Source organism: Dermacentor albipictus, chromosome 9 (assembly GCF_038994185.2).
Source record: "Dermacentor albipictus isolate Rhodes 1998 colony chromosome 9, USDA_Dalb.pri_finalv2, whole genome shotgun sequence".
Taxonomy (NCBI): domain Eukaryota; kingdom Metazoa; phylum Arthropoda; class Arachnida; order Ixodida; family Ixodidae; genus Dermacentor; species Dermacentor albipictus.
Window position 1 is genome coordinate 46,634,152 of NC_091829.1, and position 16,251 is coordinate 46,650,402.

At 44.5% G+C, this 16,251-nt stretch overlaps 2 protein-coding genes across 3 annotated transcripts in view; one reads left to right on the top strand and one right to left on the bottom strand.

Annotated features, from left to right (window-relative positions):
- The window catches only part of LOC135897172 (leptin receptor gene-related protein), a 416,125-nt gene that overhangs the window by 331,374 nt on the left and 68,500 nt on the right, over positions 1-16,251 (bottom strand). The window lies entirely within an intron of this gene.
- The window catches only part of LOC135897153 (uncharacterized), a 23,442-nt gene continuing 7,191 nt past the window's right edge, over positions 1-16,251 (top strand). Inside the window, exons 1-4 of one of the 2 annotated variants that reach the window (XM_065425718.2) lie at positions 1-138; positions 303-606; positions 8,647-9,021; positions 15,422-15,553. In XM_065425718.2, the coding sequence (XP_065281790.1) occupies positions 531-606; positions 8,647-9,021; positions 15,422-15,553 (583 nt within the window). In that variant the 5' untranslated portion in view covers positions 1-138; positions 303-530. Of the gene's footprint in view, positions 139-159; positions 221-302; positions 607-8,646; positions 9,022-15,421; positions 15,554-16,251 lie in introns of those variants that run through there. The other variant, XM_065425719.2, reaches the window with a different exon arrangement.

Sequence of the window (16,251 nt, forward strand, 5' to 3'; positions counted from 1 at the left end):
TTTTTTTTCGCGGCTATGTTTGGCCAATTGTTTGGCTTAACGTAAAAGCATACGAAACGAAAGTCCAGCGAGTTTCTAGAGTCGCCACTCACGTGCACGTGATCAACTTTTGCGCTCTTCGGTTTCTTCCTCGGTAAAGTAAGTTCACAACTTTATGGTTCTCAAGTCTTGGGTGAAGCTTCCAGCGCGATTGATCGACTTTTGCGCTCTTCGGTTTAAAGTCAGGCCACAAGTCTTGCGTAACGCTTCCTGCGCGAGTATTTATCTCTCTCCCTTTTTTTCTTTCTTTCTTTTCTTTTCAGTTCCCGCGGCCGTTCCGGGTCGCCTTCAACGCTTGTTGAATGAAGCAAATTAAGAGAGCCGTCGTACAGCTCGGGCAGCTGTGCTCCCTGCGGCCTTGACGTCTGTCGGGGAGTCACTCGCAGACTTTGGTGGCGTATTTGCATGCTAGCCGAGCCCGTGTCTCACGAAGAGGTGCGTCGGCGACTTTGGCCACGGAGCGGCGATCTGCTGAAGAGGAGGCGGTGACCATGGCTTGGCGAACGTGCGTGATCGCGCTGCTTTGCACTGCGCTGTCGTGCGCGCTCGCCGACGAAATGCCTGAATGTGAGTCACTGTTGGAGCCTTTGTTCGCTTGACACTTGTGCCCTTCGCGAATCTGTGCCGTCAGCGGTGCTAGTAAGGAACGCCGACGATTTTCGCGCACCGAATATGGGAAGTGCGCGTATGGGAAAGTTAAACAGTGGAAGTGGGTCATGCGATCGAAACTTCCTGTCCGTATCGCTGAGCGCGATGCGTTCGCGAAGCAGCGGTGAAGTGCGAAAGCGCGCAGCGAGCGTGAGTGGCTAATGAAAGCTGTCATGGGCTGCGAACTGCTGCTGCCTTTAATCTGCCGTCAGCTTTCGTGAATATTTTAGGACACCGATTCGACATCTTGCTCTCAAAAAGAAAAAGAAAAAGCGCCGGACAAAAAGATTTTCCACCGACGACTAGCAGTCGCTAAACGATTGAGGTGTCGCATTTCTGACCTGAATTGAGGTCTCGCTCTCTGACCTGAGATGATGTCACGCTGGGCGATCGGGCCGCAGATGGCCGGATGGCTTGTCAGCGTCGTGCAACGTAGCGATAGGTGGTTTTTCCGACGGACGTCGTTCAGATTAGCGCTCGCTCACGCTTTTGTGATTTACGCTATACGACGCTGGAACGCGTCATCTCTCGTGACTATATCTGAAGTGCTGCACGCGGCCTAGGACCTGTGCGGAGGGAAGCAGATGTGACAACTGTGATCAAAAGTACGCGGACCAGAATTTCTGCAAAAGGAGAAAAAAAGAATTTCCCCGATTCTTTGGCATGTGACCTGAAAGTGCCTGAAACTGACCACCGGTGTCACGCGACCGCTTTCGATCGCGATTGAGCCCGATCCTCGGGTCGAAATTCTCGACCGCGATTGGCTCCCTCTCACAGCATGCGATAAGGAGCCAATGGCGACCAAGAAAGCCGATCACGATCAAAAATGCGCCGCGTGAAACCCGCAGATTGTATGGTGCATTCGGCATTTTCAGGTTCCGAATCGGAATCGCCAAGAAATTTGGCCTTTTTTGCAGAACCCCTTGTCCACACACTATTGATCATAAGTGTGCAGTATTTTTGGGGACTTCCGCTATCGCATTTGCTTTTCCTTTTAGTAAGGATGTTATAAGTCGCATACGTGAGATCTGACCCTCTAAAACATGCAGAGGTTGCAGTAATTAAAAAATAATAAAGTGAACTGACGGGCTCGATTTTTTGTTAGTTACAGCCATAATGTTGTGCTTATTCGTCGATGTCATAGAAACAATTTGACCCAGATGTGCTGTTGGCAAAGGCGCAGCTAGCCAGCTATCGACACTATTGGCTAGCAGGCCTTTACCTTTTTTGCAATAGGCTGTGCATGAGTGCCTTCTTTTAAACATTGACTTGCTATGTGGAGGCTACAAGTTTCAAATGAAATAGCCTTCATTCTTGCAGAGTGCTGGCGAAACTCATATGAAGCAACAGGCAAATGTGCTGAAGTAACGTACAGACCCTGACTAGACTTGAGTGGAGCTGCTTGAGGTCTCAAGTATGCATGTCTCCTGTACCCCAAAAAGGCGGGCTAAACCACCCACCGTGGTTGCTCAGTGGCTATGGTGTTGGGCTGCTGCGCACGAGGTCGCGGGATCGAATCCCGGCCACGGCAGCCGCATTTCGATGGGGGCGAAATGCGAAAACACCCGTGTACTTAGATTTAGGTGCACGTTAAAGAACCCCAGGTGGTCAAAATTTCCGAAGTCCTCCACTACGGCATGCCTCATAATCAGAAAGTGGTTTTGGCACGTAAAACTCCATAATTTTTAAAGGCGGGCTAAAGTTTTCCTAGGCTGACCACTCATTATCACAGAAAGTATCACTGAAAGTGACCAGCCAAGAATGTGGCTTCAGAATGATTGCTGGCTTTCAGTTAATTGCCGCTTCAGTTGGATAGTTACATTGGTTTCCATGCACAACATGTGGAAGAAGAAACAAAGTCATCCATTATTAGGCAGCTGTTTGAAATAAGCTGTTCTAAGCATGTACTGCCTGAATATCCGTAGGTATTACCTTTATACTTCATCTGCAGATAAGCATAAAAAAGCTAAAGAAAAGGTTGGCCCGCAATTTTTTGTATGGCATCTGTGCACCCTTCATGTTTTGATGTCCCGAGATTGGTGTACCCCCTCTTCGAATGTAACGGCCTACCACCTGATACATTTCTGTCTATTTTACAAGTAGGTTTTCAAGTAGGCCTGTGGTAGAGGATCTACTACAAGATAATCTGTAGTTGGAAAAGTAGCTCCCGCATACCATTGCTGTAAAATATCCATAGGGCCTCCTTTCAAGTTGCAAGCTGCCACAAGCACCTTGGTACAAGAACTGAGGGACATGTCTACCCACTTGAGAAAGAGAGAGAGAGGCAGAGCTTGGCAATTCCTCCAGCTCTGAAGCGATTTACTGCAACAGCAACAGGCTTTCACAACATATGCCTCCATCTGTTTATGAGCGACTTCTTTAGGATGCACATACTGAAATCCATGCCCAGACGCCACCACACTCAAAGCCTACATGGGACACAATACCCACTCAAATTAGCAAGTGCCAAGGCTGCGTGACCTGTAAAGAAAACGAAAAATGTTGGGCATTTATTTATTTATTTATTTATTTATTTATTTATTTATTTATTTATTTATTTATTTATTTATTTATTTATATTGGACTGCAACACTGAATTGATCATTCCATTAAGGTAGCATTTGACTTCCAGGCACCTAAAACATACCAATGGACTGATTGCTGAATGTGCAAAACTGGCAAACAGGGCCAGTGTAACGTAAAACAATTCCAATCTGTTTTTGTTTCAAATTGGCTATTAGCCCTCCATGATAAGTCACAATGTTTCGGGCTCTGCCTATGTGGACTGGACTCGAACCAGTCTGGCCTGTCATGGAGGGCTAATGGCCTATTTGAAATAAAAATAGATTGGGATAGTTTTACATTATACCGGCCCAGGACATCACACAAGAAGACACACACTGAATAGAACTGCGCTCAATCTTGCTGTGTGTCTTTTATTGTATGGTGTCCTGTTTCCAAATTTTGTGCATTTAGCAATCAGCCATTAGAATGAACCATCTAGCTTCCTCAAGACATTACAAATACCAATGGAGCTAGGTAACTTTCAACTGGACTGGTACCTGATACTGGTGAGGTGCTTGTCCTTACCACCCTTCTAGAGCATGCAATGTGCATATTAATCAGATCACTTCCATTGTAAGTATGACCACTGTGTGGGATGGTGCCCCTTCAGTGTGTATGACTGTCGTGCCTGCCATTTGGAACTATAGACATCTGGTGATTGTTTTATTGTGTTACTGTGGCTCTCATTGGTATCACTAGTTTGCTAATCATTCTAGTGTTATTTGCACATGTTAATGTAATAAATGCCATGAAAGAAAAAAAGGAAAGTATGATAGCACAATAGTTAGTGGGTCCAGCTGCTAGCTCCTCGTTTAGCTGCACATTAACTCAGTAGTGCTAGTTTGAATCCCAAGTTTGGGCCTCAAAGTTTTATTTTTCTTAGGTTTATGGCGAAAGTGAAATTTAGGATGAGCAGCTGGCCTGACGATGACAGCCCATCATGCACAGCACTATGCTTTTCTTCTCACACTTTCACCATGCCCTCCTCCTTTGCTTTCCGCTGCATGGTTGTGCAGCAGCCTTCTACTCCTCCTGCATCCTCGCGCTCTCTTTGCTATCGCCGTTTTTCATCTGCGCACCGCATTCGCTCTTTCTTCCTTTTGCTGTGCTCATTCACTTGGTTACGAGGATGCTGGACGATGACACCGACGCACGCCACAAGAATGGGCACCTAAAAGCTGCACTTTAATGAAAAGAAATATGCTGGGATACACAACTAGAAGCTCCTGCATACGAAGCAAATACTCCACCACCTGGCTGTCACTATGGCCGTTGCTGCTTGGGAATGCATAAAAAACGGTAGATCTCAACAAACATCAGACCGTACTGGGATCTACTTCAACATAGGTGCAATCCACCAACTGCATGCATACTAGCAATGCACACTGCTGGGCTAGTTGGTTCATACTCCGCAATTTCGCACTTGTCCTGCCTTTTTCGGTGTAGTGGCATCCTCATTATTGGGATACAGATGGTAAACTGCATGTATTCGGGTCATATCGGGCTCATGTAGATTGTAGATTGGTTAACGTGCTGAAAAAATTTTATCGAAGTAAAGCTAATACTGAGGAAATCAGAATATTGACTGCTGAGCCATGGTTTTTGTGACATTGCTTTGACACAGCTGTTCATAAGCAACACTAAGGTGTCATTGCACCAACCACATAATAGTAATCACCGTGCCACACATGGAGGATTAATGGCAGTAGTGCCCAACGCCCAGCTCCCAAAATCATCTCTACTGCACCTATAAAATATTAAAACATAATGCTCTCAGATGTTGGCTGAGCTTCAAAAGCTTGCTGTGTCATTCCCAGTGCTCAAGTTGAGCAGTGTGCCTAGACTGCGCTAAACTGCAACCGTCACTGTTTCTGGTATGAAAAGATGCTTGAATTGCTTGAAGATGCTTGAAATTTCCGATTGGACATCCTCAAAGCTACAGGTGCTATTTTTGTTCACCCACTTCGGCTTCTTCCATAGTCGAAGCTAAAATGTATTTGCATAAAGCTATCTAGATATGCTGCTGTCTAATAACATTTGATGACATAATGATTTGTTGGAACACAGCAGGCTTATTTTCTTATTTGCTATAGGTTGAAGATCACTCTGTGGAATTGACCCAAGAAATTACGGCACAAAGGAGCCTAAATCACTAGGCAACAATGGCATATACATTGCTTATATGGCACAAGCACTGTAACCCAGAATGTTACGCCACCTCTCTGAGTACCTTTAACCATGTTTCATCTTCACTATGTGGTAGTCAATGAACTTGTGGCTGCACTTCATACCATAAAAACTGCTGTCACTGCACATTTGCTGGCAATGTTAATGCCACCTTATTATAATGACTTGCATAATGGTGTCTTTCTTGTCATGGTGGCATGTTTAACCTTTCAACCACCATGTAGTTGTATGTCTACGGTCATAAATTGGTCCTGGCAGTGGGAAGGGGGGAGGGGGATAGTTGCACATTTTTGGTGGTGTTATTCAAATTGGAATTGCTTAACAGTAAAGATTTCTTTATTCATGTAAAGTCTGACTCGAGGCATATGAAGAGGTGGGAAAATGTGCCACCTCTATCATCTCACAGCAGAGATTCCGAATTTCTCCCGAATGTGGGAGGGAAGCATACTTATTTGAATATAGCAGCACATTTTCAATTTTATGTACCATGTACTAGCAGCTCAGAAAGTGTACGGGTGCAGGTGGCAGCAAAAGTGGACCATAGATATATTTTCCATTGTCATTTTTTTTTAGAGCAGCTGATTCTTCATGTCCAACGATTAGTTATCCACCACGTCAATCGGAAGGGTTCTGCTGCTCTAATGTATTCATATATATATGTTTCTTTCATGTCCCAAACACGTTTACTGCCAGAGCATTAGATTTTGGTGGTAAAAAGCTGCTGCCAAATGCTGTGTGCAAACTGTGGTTTCGTTTTCTCTGCACTTATTTGTGTATGCCATTGCAAACAAACTCTACTTCAGTCCCCACATTGGGAAATCACTGAAAAGCTCTGGTTGCTACAGGGCTATCCATCTGCTTCTAGGGCTACAGTCCCAGCTGTGGTGGCTCAGTGGCAATGGCGTTGCGCTGCTAAGCTCGAGTTCGTGAATTTGATCCCAGCTGCGGTGGCCACATTTAGATGGAGAGTAAATGTAAAAACGCTCGTGCACTTATACAGGTGCATTTGTGTGCATGTTGATGAACCATACGTGGGGAAAATTTATCCGGTGTCCCCCCTACGGCTTGCCGCATAATGAGATCATAGCTTTGGTATGTAACACCCCAGAATTCTTTTTAAATTTAGGGTTACGGTAGTACTGCGCACCCCCAATGCCTCAACATGGCTTCCTGCTTTGAAGTGTAGACCTATGCTAACTGCTTTCTGATAGTGCACATGCAAGAACAAGAAGTCTGAAACTTGAAGGCTGGCAACCCAGCAGAGAAGCAGTCTCTTCTCCCATAGAGCTCTATGCAAGCACACTGATTGGCGACGTCAGCAGTCCTTGTGGAATGCCACAGAGAACCTAGAAGCCACAGAACAGGTCACATTGATGTCCATGTCGCAAAGTGCTGCAGTCTCAAATCACTTGTCTATACATTCTTCGAAAGGTCCCTTACCACCTCTGGTATTTCAAACACATTTTGAATAAACGCATATCATGTACTGAACACCAGAACAATGATCATTGACGAACATGGCAGCGCTATGGGCCGTGGGAAAGCTAGAAATTCAGAAAACAATTCCGCGCTTCTCTCTAGGCTTTTCTGGTCCCTTCTTTGCAGGTTGTGATGCCATCAGGGTCAGGCATGTAATGTCTCTTCGTTAAAGAACGAGCGTGCCAAAGTGACGAGAGTCAATTTCAAGTACTGAGAATAAAGGGGGCTCACCTGTTGTGTACCACTGATTCCGTTGTGTGTCACTGATTCCATTGGGAAGTTTTGACTTAGTTGATGTTGCATGAGAATGGAGCAGATCTTCTTGTTCTGTACACTGGTTGACCGACGTGACCCACAGTTTTCACTGGACTGCACAGAGGCAGTGAGACGGAGTTTAGACGGAGTGTAGACAAGTATGAAGCGAGGAGGAGATTGTGCGTGTGGGAAGTGTAGGGAAGGCGAATGAGAAATTGTGCCAGCCACATAGTCGTTCATCGTAACCCCATAACTTTGCTAATATGGCGTAATTTTGAAAAATTCTTGCACCTTTGTGTTCATTGTAGACTGGTACACAGCTGCCATTATATAGCAAATTTGAGTTCTGAGCAGTTTAGGTACCCTTTAAATCTATATTTAAAATGTATTCGTGGCAACTTTCACCATTAATAATCAGTGATACCTATGTATAACTTGAATAATTTGGGGGTTTACAAAGTAGCTTGAGAATAATTTAAGGACCGCGCAAGAAGTGATGAAACTAGAAATGCTAGGCGTAATTTTAAGAGACAGGAAGATAGTGGCATGGATAAGAGAGTAAATGGGGGTAGCCAATATTCTATAGTCAAGTGCAACTTTAGAAAAAGGGGGCGTTTACTCCTCCAAGGTGGATGCACACGAGCCTCCACCAATGGGCATGCACTATAGCTGATGTCATGAGCCGGACAGCCGGTGACTCAGGCCGATGGAAAAGATGGTTGCCCATGCTTCAAACTGCGCCGAATTGCATCAGTCATGTGCATCTGCCCCTCATCAGATTAAATACCCAAACTGTTATGCAGTTTTCGAGTATACATCGCCACTGCCAGCGATGTATACTGTCAAATTGCACAACGCAAATGTCTGTAGTTCTAAATTTCGTGTCATTGCTCCTTTGATACTATCTGAGGCCACCCAGGGTGCGGCAAATTTATTTATACAGTTGTATTACAAAGAAAGGTCATAGAGATAAAGATTGGCAATATTTTGCTTGGACATGTCTAATTGGATGTGCTTAGAAGAATATTCCTCAAAGAACATATATAATATTTTTTATTAAGTGTCAAGGCATAATCCTGTGCTACATCTTGATCATTGCTGTCACTGTTTCTGCAAATTTTGTAGACTTATGTTTAGTTGTATTTAGTTTGGGACCATTTAGGACCAAAAGGGGGGCATTGGACAATGTTTATGCGTGTCATGTATTCACTGCAAGTTGGAATAAGCTCCAAATATAGCTTCCGCTCATTTGTGTGGTTTGAAGTGGTATGACCATTAGTGTGCTTTATTTTTATATCAAACATGAGCCGTCAAACTGGTTGTGTTGCTCATCCCAAAGCCATGCCGACAGCTTTCAAACTTGTGAGGCTGCCCACGGGCAACCTTTTTCTTTTTTCTCATTCCCTTGGAGGCACTCTTCGTAAATGGAAAGTTGTTTGATTCGATTTCAGTTGCGTTCTTCTTGTGCCGCAGATGCATTCAGCGAGCTCTGCCAGAACCAGTCGGCATCCCTCACAGTCCGCAAGGCGGCTCTTGTGTGGCTCAACAGCTCGCAAGAAGAGTGCAGCGTGCGCGTCCGTTTCGCTTCTGGGCTCCTCATCACGGTGGCCTCGCTGAACTTGACGGCATCACCAAACTGCACCGACAGTTATCTGAAGGTGACAGTTGCCGATGAAGTGGCCCCAGGAGGAGGACCGTTCTGTGGCTACCAGGCAGACCGTCGTGAGGCCACACCAGGTCTGCAAGTGACGTTCATGAAGCCGCCACAGAACGGCTCTGTTGTGCTGAATGTCAATGCCACGTCACCAACTAGCAACTTCACCCTGGTGCTCACGGCATTTACAAATGGTGAGCATGGTTCAGTGGTAGAGGTATCTCATCCGTAGAGGCGATTCCAAAGCATGGTTCTATAGGTTTGCCTTATGTGTTAGCTGAAGTTCTGTCTTTGCATACGAGGAAGACGAAGGGTGAAAACAATTAGCACTGATATCTAAATATAGGCCTTACTGTGGGCACGCTACTAAGGCGCTGCATGCTATCAAGTAATCTACCAAATATTGCCGATAGTCATAATAGGAGATTGACTAGAAATTTATATAAAATCATTGTTTCTGGCTGGCTAGTAATCTGAGTCTCATATTAAGCTTGAGTTCTCATAGGAATAAACAAAATTTTGTGGATGTCGTCACACTCACACAGACTCGCACCCATTTAAGCTCACTGGGAATCGCTCAGACTTGCAGGCGAGCATGATTGTAAGTGGCTGAAGTCTGTACTGTGCATAATTGCAGCATTTTTGCTGTGGTGTTACGTACAAAAAGATGTAATAACATGATGACAGTGGATTATAGAAAAATACAAAGACAAATTTAATGAATAATTTTTTTTTGTATAAAATGAAAGACAGGTGTTTTAACGATGATCAGGAATCGGTTTCTTCCTTGTTTGTAGCTTGTGCTTCTCTTGTTAAGGGCACAACAGTTTAGAGGGCATCATTTTCCAGTGTGAAAGCACGGAACTCTATGGCATGATTGTCCTGAGCATGTATAGAAATGTGGAAAGTTCCACATTTCTATACATGCTATATATTGTGTTCAATCAACAACGGTATTAAATCCTGTTCATTTCGAATACGAATTTGTTACTTTTCTCGCTTAAGTGATTACCGGCGATCCACAACTAAATAATTACGGGGGGTACTAGACCATGGCTTCAGAGCTTTTTCAGCACGGCTTTACAGTCGCGCGCAGAACGAAGCACAAAAAGGCTGTTTTTGAGTGATTCAAACGGTCACAATGGCAAATTATGTCTCCAAATTACGCTTCTCAGTAGGATCTAGGTCATACTTACGCTTTCTTTTTCACTGGAAAGTCTTTGGCAATGCCGAAGTGACAGAGCGTACATTTCACTAACTGTCCGTCAGGTACATTCTCAAATTATTAAATGACTTGGGTTGCCGCAAATGCATGCCATGGACGAAAAAAATTGCAACTGCTCTGTTCAAGTTGAACACACAAAGCAAGGGACTGTGTCTTGCAGAGTGCAGCAGTGGGCGTAATATTGCATGCATGCTAACCGCACAAGTTACTTATAATCTTGGTTATTCTAATCTCAAGTAACTAGTAAGTCACTGTATTTTAATCTTCTATTTGCACCAAGTAGTGTCCTCCTTGTGTATTGAATGTAATGCTGTGTACTGCGTAAGAAGGAAAACAAAGGTACACGACTATACAGACATTTCTCAACTTTAAAGATATTAATGTCTGCATTATGCAGGTGACAGCTGGTACTGTATTGGTACAATTGTTTGTAACCAGAAGAATGTGTCAAAAAAGCGAACATGCAGTAAAGCCTCGTTAATTGAAAGGCCTTGGGACCGAGAGACATATGCCAATTAAGCGGGATTCCCAAATATCCGAAACGATTTGAAAGCCGAGAAATCAGTCAGAAAACATGATACATGGGTGGCACACCTTTATTGTCGCATGTCCGCCTACTTGGAAAAGAATTCCTCGATGTGAGACTGAGGCTTTTGGTAATTTGCTGCTCTAAAAGCCATGTTTTCAAGCTGGTCAACCAGCCACAACATCTGAGCCTGACCACCGTTGTATTCAGCAAAGCTGCGCACAACACTCAGTGCATCGATCACTACCGTTAAAGGGGGCGCTCGGGCGTGCTTGTCATCGCTGTATTCAACTTTGGTGGCTGAGTCGGTTGTTCTTGCAGCGATCTTGCTGTTGAGGTCATTGTAGCATGTAGGAACTGTGCTCTCAATATTCGAGTAATCGGAGAAGCCATTTGGGCTGCACTCTCCATTCTTGATGTGTAAGGCCTCATATCAACTAAAGCGCCTTAAACTTTGTAAAGTAGCGGCAGCCTTTGAGCAGCCTTCTCGCGCGCTGTGTTCGAGGCCGACTTTGCGTCGCTATTGGCCTAATAGCATCACGTGGGCCCTCGCGCTGTGCATCAGTGCCATTTATGCTCAAGAAGTGTCTACGGAGTGGCGAGGAGCGCATGTTGGCCCCGTTGCTACGCTCGAGCAGTGTAGGTGGCACCACGGTCGAGGTGGGAGCGTGAAAGAGAGGAGAAACGATAGAGAGAAGGTGAAGGAGCAGAGTGTTGCTACTTTACGAAGTTTAAGGGGCTTTAATATCAAGTGCAAAGGGTCCCCTTCATCATCAAACGGGCAGGTGACAGCACAGTCAATGGAGGTGGTGGTGGCAACTTCCTTTGCAAATCTGGCGTGCTCAAAATACCGTCGAATAACCGTGGCCTCCACTTGCCTCTGTGCATTAACAATGAGGCATGTTGCACCAAGGAGGTCAGTGGTATAGTCCTTGCTGTTATTGTAGCAAAGGAGCCCTCACTTTGACATATTGTAGCCATATATCTTTCTCGTATGAAGTATAACGCCTTGACCCATCAGCTGCGATGGTGACATTGTGTTAGCAGGCAGAAATACCAGTTTAATTGCCTGCAGGTTCTGAGTGTCGCCGTGTGCTGGGCAATTATCAAAGACGAACAGAACACTACACCCCATGGCCATAAACTTGCAGTCAAGGTGCTGCACATATTATTTAAAAATTACCGCTGTCATTTAAGCTTTCTTATTGTTCTTGTAAATTAGGCTGTCCTTGGGTGGCAGTCATGTATGTTTAAAACAACTAGGCTTTTCAGTCTTGCCAACAGCAAGCAGCGGCAATTTGTGCTTACCACACATGTTTGCACTGAACAAAACAGTGATTCTGTCTTCGTTCTGTTTCTGCTCCTTAATGTCTCCCTCCTTTACGGCGAAGTTCTTCGTAGGCAGCATTTTGTAGAATAGAGCAGCTTCATCAAGATTGTACGCATCTGCTGCGTCGTACTTGGTGAGTAGTGGAGTCAAGGAGTGCTTTTCCAGTCGTCGACAACACTCTGGTCCGTGCTGCCACTGTTACCGCAAACAGTGATGCACATCAAATTATTGCGATCCTTGAAGTGACAGAACCACTCATTGCTGCATGTAAACTCTGTACGACCAAGTTGCAGCGCCAGCCGGGTAGCTCTTTCCCGCAAAATGGTCCCGTTAACAGAAGATGGGCTGTGTTCGTTTTCTGCAGGCAAGCAATCAAGGCAGCTTTGACGTCAGTGTATGTAGGAGTGCGCACTCATGTATGCTTTGCCGAGTGCATCTTGCCGTATGTGCTGAGTATTTTCAGCTTGTTCTTGACAATGTTACACATCATTGACAAGGGAACATGGTGCTTTCCACCGAGAGCAGTTTTTGATGCCGTTCACTTGTTGGCTTCTTCAATCAAATAAATCTCTTCCTGCAGCGACAAATTCTTGTACGTTGGCATCTTCCGAGCGCTCCACAGTAAACGATTCACAATGGAGAATGTGCAGGTGCAGACAAACGCAGCAGTTCCACTACATTTGCCAACTGAAATCCATCCAACTGAAAAGACCAAACAAGGCCACAAAGCTGGAAAAGCATGGCTTTCGAGATCATTCTTAAAAAAAGAAACTGCATAGATTCTAATTTAGTTGGAGCTTCTGAGATTGGCAACCCCTAATGCATAGCTCGGAAGCCGCAACCAAGTATGGAAGTTAACCGAGAAATGGCAGACTGGCCACACCAATTATCCGGTTAAATATACATGTAAAAATTCAGGACCACACATATAATACAAATTGTTCGGAATTCCCAGTTAACCGAGTGTGAATTACCGAGGTTCTGCTGTACTTGGTGGAGTTGAACTCACAATGTAGAAAATTCAGAGGTTCTGATACATGCAAGCATAAATGTGCACACAGCCTCGACTGCAGAGTACATGTTCATAACTTCCTGCGTGCTGGTGCACAGTTGGGGCAGCAACACAAACATTTTCGCCTTGACACACAAAACAAGCACATCTAAACATGCACGGCAGAAAAGTTGCTGAAAAGCACCAATTAGCACGTTGTATGATGATGGATAACTGCACTGCAAATTAAGATTTAGGAAGGAGTTTGGTAGGTGGTTTCTAATAGCATATTCAAATTTTCTTGCAAATGGCACCAGAAATAGTAATACAGAATCGATAAGCGCTAGTAGTGCCAGAGAAGAAGCAACGTTGCGCATTAGACGAGCATTTCCAGAGAAATAAGTGGGCATAGGGCCACTAGCAGGCGAAAGAAAATGATAACCTCAACACTGTAGTGCTCTTGCCAGCAGAGGAAGGTAGTGTGAACATAGTCGTAGTCAGCCTGCTCTGCAGACAGACTGTGCCATTGAGACACCCGTCTATTCTTCCACCATAGTCTTGAGTCGTGTCACCCACAGGTAACAATTGTAGCATGCTGTTGTCCTCGGCAAACTCGGCGGCCATGACACCTATGCAACACTGCAGACGCAGCCACACAGCTACATGCTACTGTAATGGCTAACTATGCTCTTGACAGGGCTGGAGTGTGTGCTCATGTGCTCCAGTCTCGCCTTGCTGTGTGGTGGGGACTAGCTTTGTCCTGCACCAGCTTGATTAACTGATGGTAGCCACATCCAAATTGCGCATTTTGCGCAATAGCTCAGTACAAAGTGAAGTCTGCCAGTGTGTCTAGCCAGGAGGGGCCAGGAGAGAGTGCATGCTGGCAGGTGTACGTCTGGTCTGCCCTCAAGTTTTGTGTGGTTCGTGGCTAGGTGAGTGTTCACAATGAATAGAAATTAGTGAGACCGGACGGCTGCGATACTGATAAGCAGTGTGGCCAAAGTTATATTCCTATGCGGCCGATCGTTAGCAGATGATAGTCGGCTGTAGTACAATAGGTGTACTTCTGCTAGTACGTAATTCCTATCGAAATTCTAAACAGAGATTTTCGCTTACTTCAGCCTGTTTATTAAACTGCGTCAATAAATATGCACGTTAACAGAAGTGCGCTGATTCAAAAACCCTTCTTGATTGGCATCAGCTATTGGCCACTAGCAGCCGCATATCGGAATCTGTTATATGACGAAGTATAGCATCTCGAAACGAGTTAGGTGAAGCCTTCTGTTGAAAAGAGATTTTTTGAGAAAAGGTGACTTCATGCTCCACTTCCAAAGCTCCACGCACCGCACATGGCTGCGAAATTTGGCTGAGATGTTTGCAGCAGCGTATGCTATTCACGAACAGTGTTTTTCATCAAACCCAAGGGGTGCGTGTCTCTCTGCGTTTGTTTTACTGGATGGAATCAGATAAATGTAATATCTGCCATATTTATAATATCTTAGCTCAGTGAACTCGCCACTGAAATCTGTTCCTGCTTTAAATATACATGGTTCTGTTTTGAATATGTGTGCTTGTTTGTTTGTGCAGTCTTGTTTGAATGTTTACTCAAGAAATTTGTTTTGTGTAAACTGAAATTAGTACTTTCTCTAGTAGCGCTGTACTAAAGGAGGAATGTGCTTGATTTTCTAGAACTTGGATGTGCATAGGAATGAAGAAATAAGGTAATCTACTATATTGTCCTCTACAGTCGCTTGCTCTTTTCATTAGTTGCACTTGCGTTGTTATTCATTATATCTCCCACTTCCCGCAACATTCACAATGTGTTGTTTCTGCTCCAGTACAAGGTATGCTTGTGGCATTAGTTGCCCTTTTTTACACAATTCTGGTAGCATTTTCAAGTACTATAGCAATAACTGCCAAGTAGAATGCCATGTGTAATAGTCTGACATCACCACCACATGGCAGTATTTCGAGCTTTCCAAATCTCAAAACAGCATTGTCCTTGTATTTATGTAATTGTTTTCAGAATCTATGCTGTTTGAGCAGTCCCGACTTATTTCCATATATTTAGAAGTACCTCAAGAACATTCTGTATGCAACTTAATTGTTACACACTATTTATTGTCTAGATACCAAAATTAATATGTGGCCCTTGTTGATGTGTAAATGTGTATGGCTTTCACTCAGCAAAGAATCAACCTGTAGCCCACTGCGCATAGGACTTGTCTGAAGGTTACTTATTATTTACCTCGAGCCATTTTGAGTGTCAGTCTTGTGTAGAGCTTTGCTAAGAGTGCCTGTTCACTGACACAAGTAGTGCCAAAAGAAAGAAAAAGCAATGCAACATTCATTATTCTGCAGATGTCCAGAAGGGGAACGAAGTGTTGCTGAAGAAAAAGTGGAATGATCAAAGACAGCGTTTAAAAATCATCCTCAAGAAATCGAACTGTGCAGTCAAAGGAAAATTGATTGCAGTCTTATAATGTGTTGCTCAAATTCCTTTCTTCCTTTTCTTTTTGCAGTGAGCAAAGATGATAGCTGCCCCAGTACGAGGCACGAGTGCTACAACAAGCGCTGCATTGCTTCAGATATCTTCTGCGACGGCCACAACCATTGTGGTGGGACGCAGGTGCCCCTGCCTGAGCAGTGCCCCAGTGAGTGCCCATCTGGCGATGGCGCTTTCTCAGTCTTGTGCTTAAAGATGTAATGTGCGAGTACTGCAGTCAATTTTGCAATGGTTATGTGCCAGTACCTGCCTGTTTGGCTAAAAATTTCAGGTTTATGCGAAACCTTCAAAGAAAACTGATGATCACACCTTAAGAGCTGCAGCAGGTAATGGTGGGTGTATTATCAAGAGAGATAAAGCATGGATTAGAATGAAGGTTTTCAAATGCCTTCAAAGAGTCTTAAGCAACCTCCATGTACTTGCTCCCAAAATGTGAATATTGTCACAAGATGATAATACAGAGGCAGCTAGGTAGGTGAGATATAATGAGCTATCAGAAACAAAACAGCTCTTTAGGTTAGCCTGAATTGAAACTAAGAAATGGTTTGGTGGTGTCATTAACAACAGGCTTGGTCAGTCTCACTACTATGTAAGCCATACCAAAGAGTAATGACAATGAGCGTGACAGCCCTAACAATCGCATTACGTTGCCTCCCAAGAGCAGCTTGCCGACTGACGTTTGATGCGATGCAGGAGGTGATGCTGCACTTATTGCAGCAGCAAACATTCCCCTGCTCCTTGAATACAGCATTTGCATAGCCAGAGAGCTTGCTCAGCTGCAGTACAAATGTTCTGGTCTTTATGCTCACAAAATTTGGCAGTGAGCATTGGCGTGTGCCTCGAGGC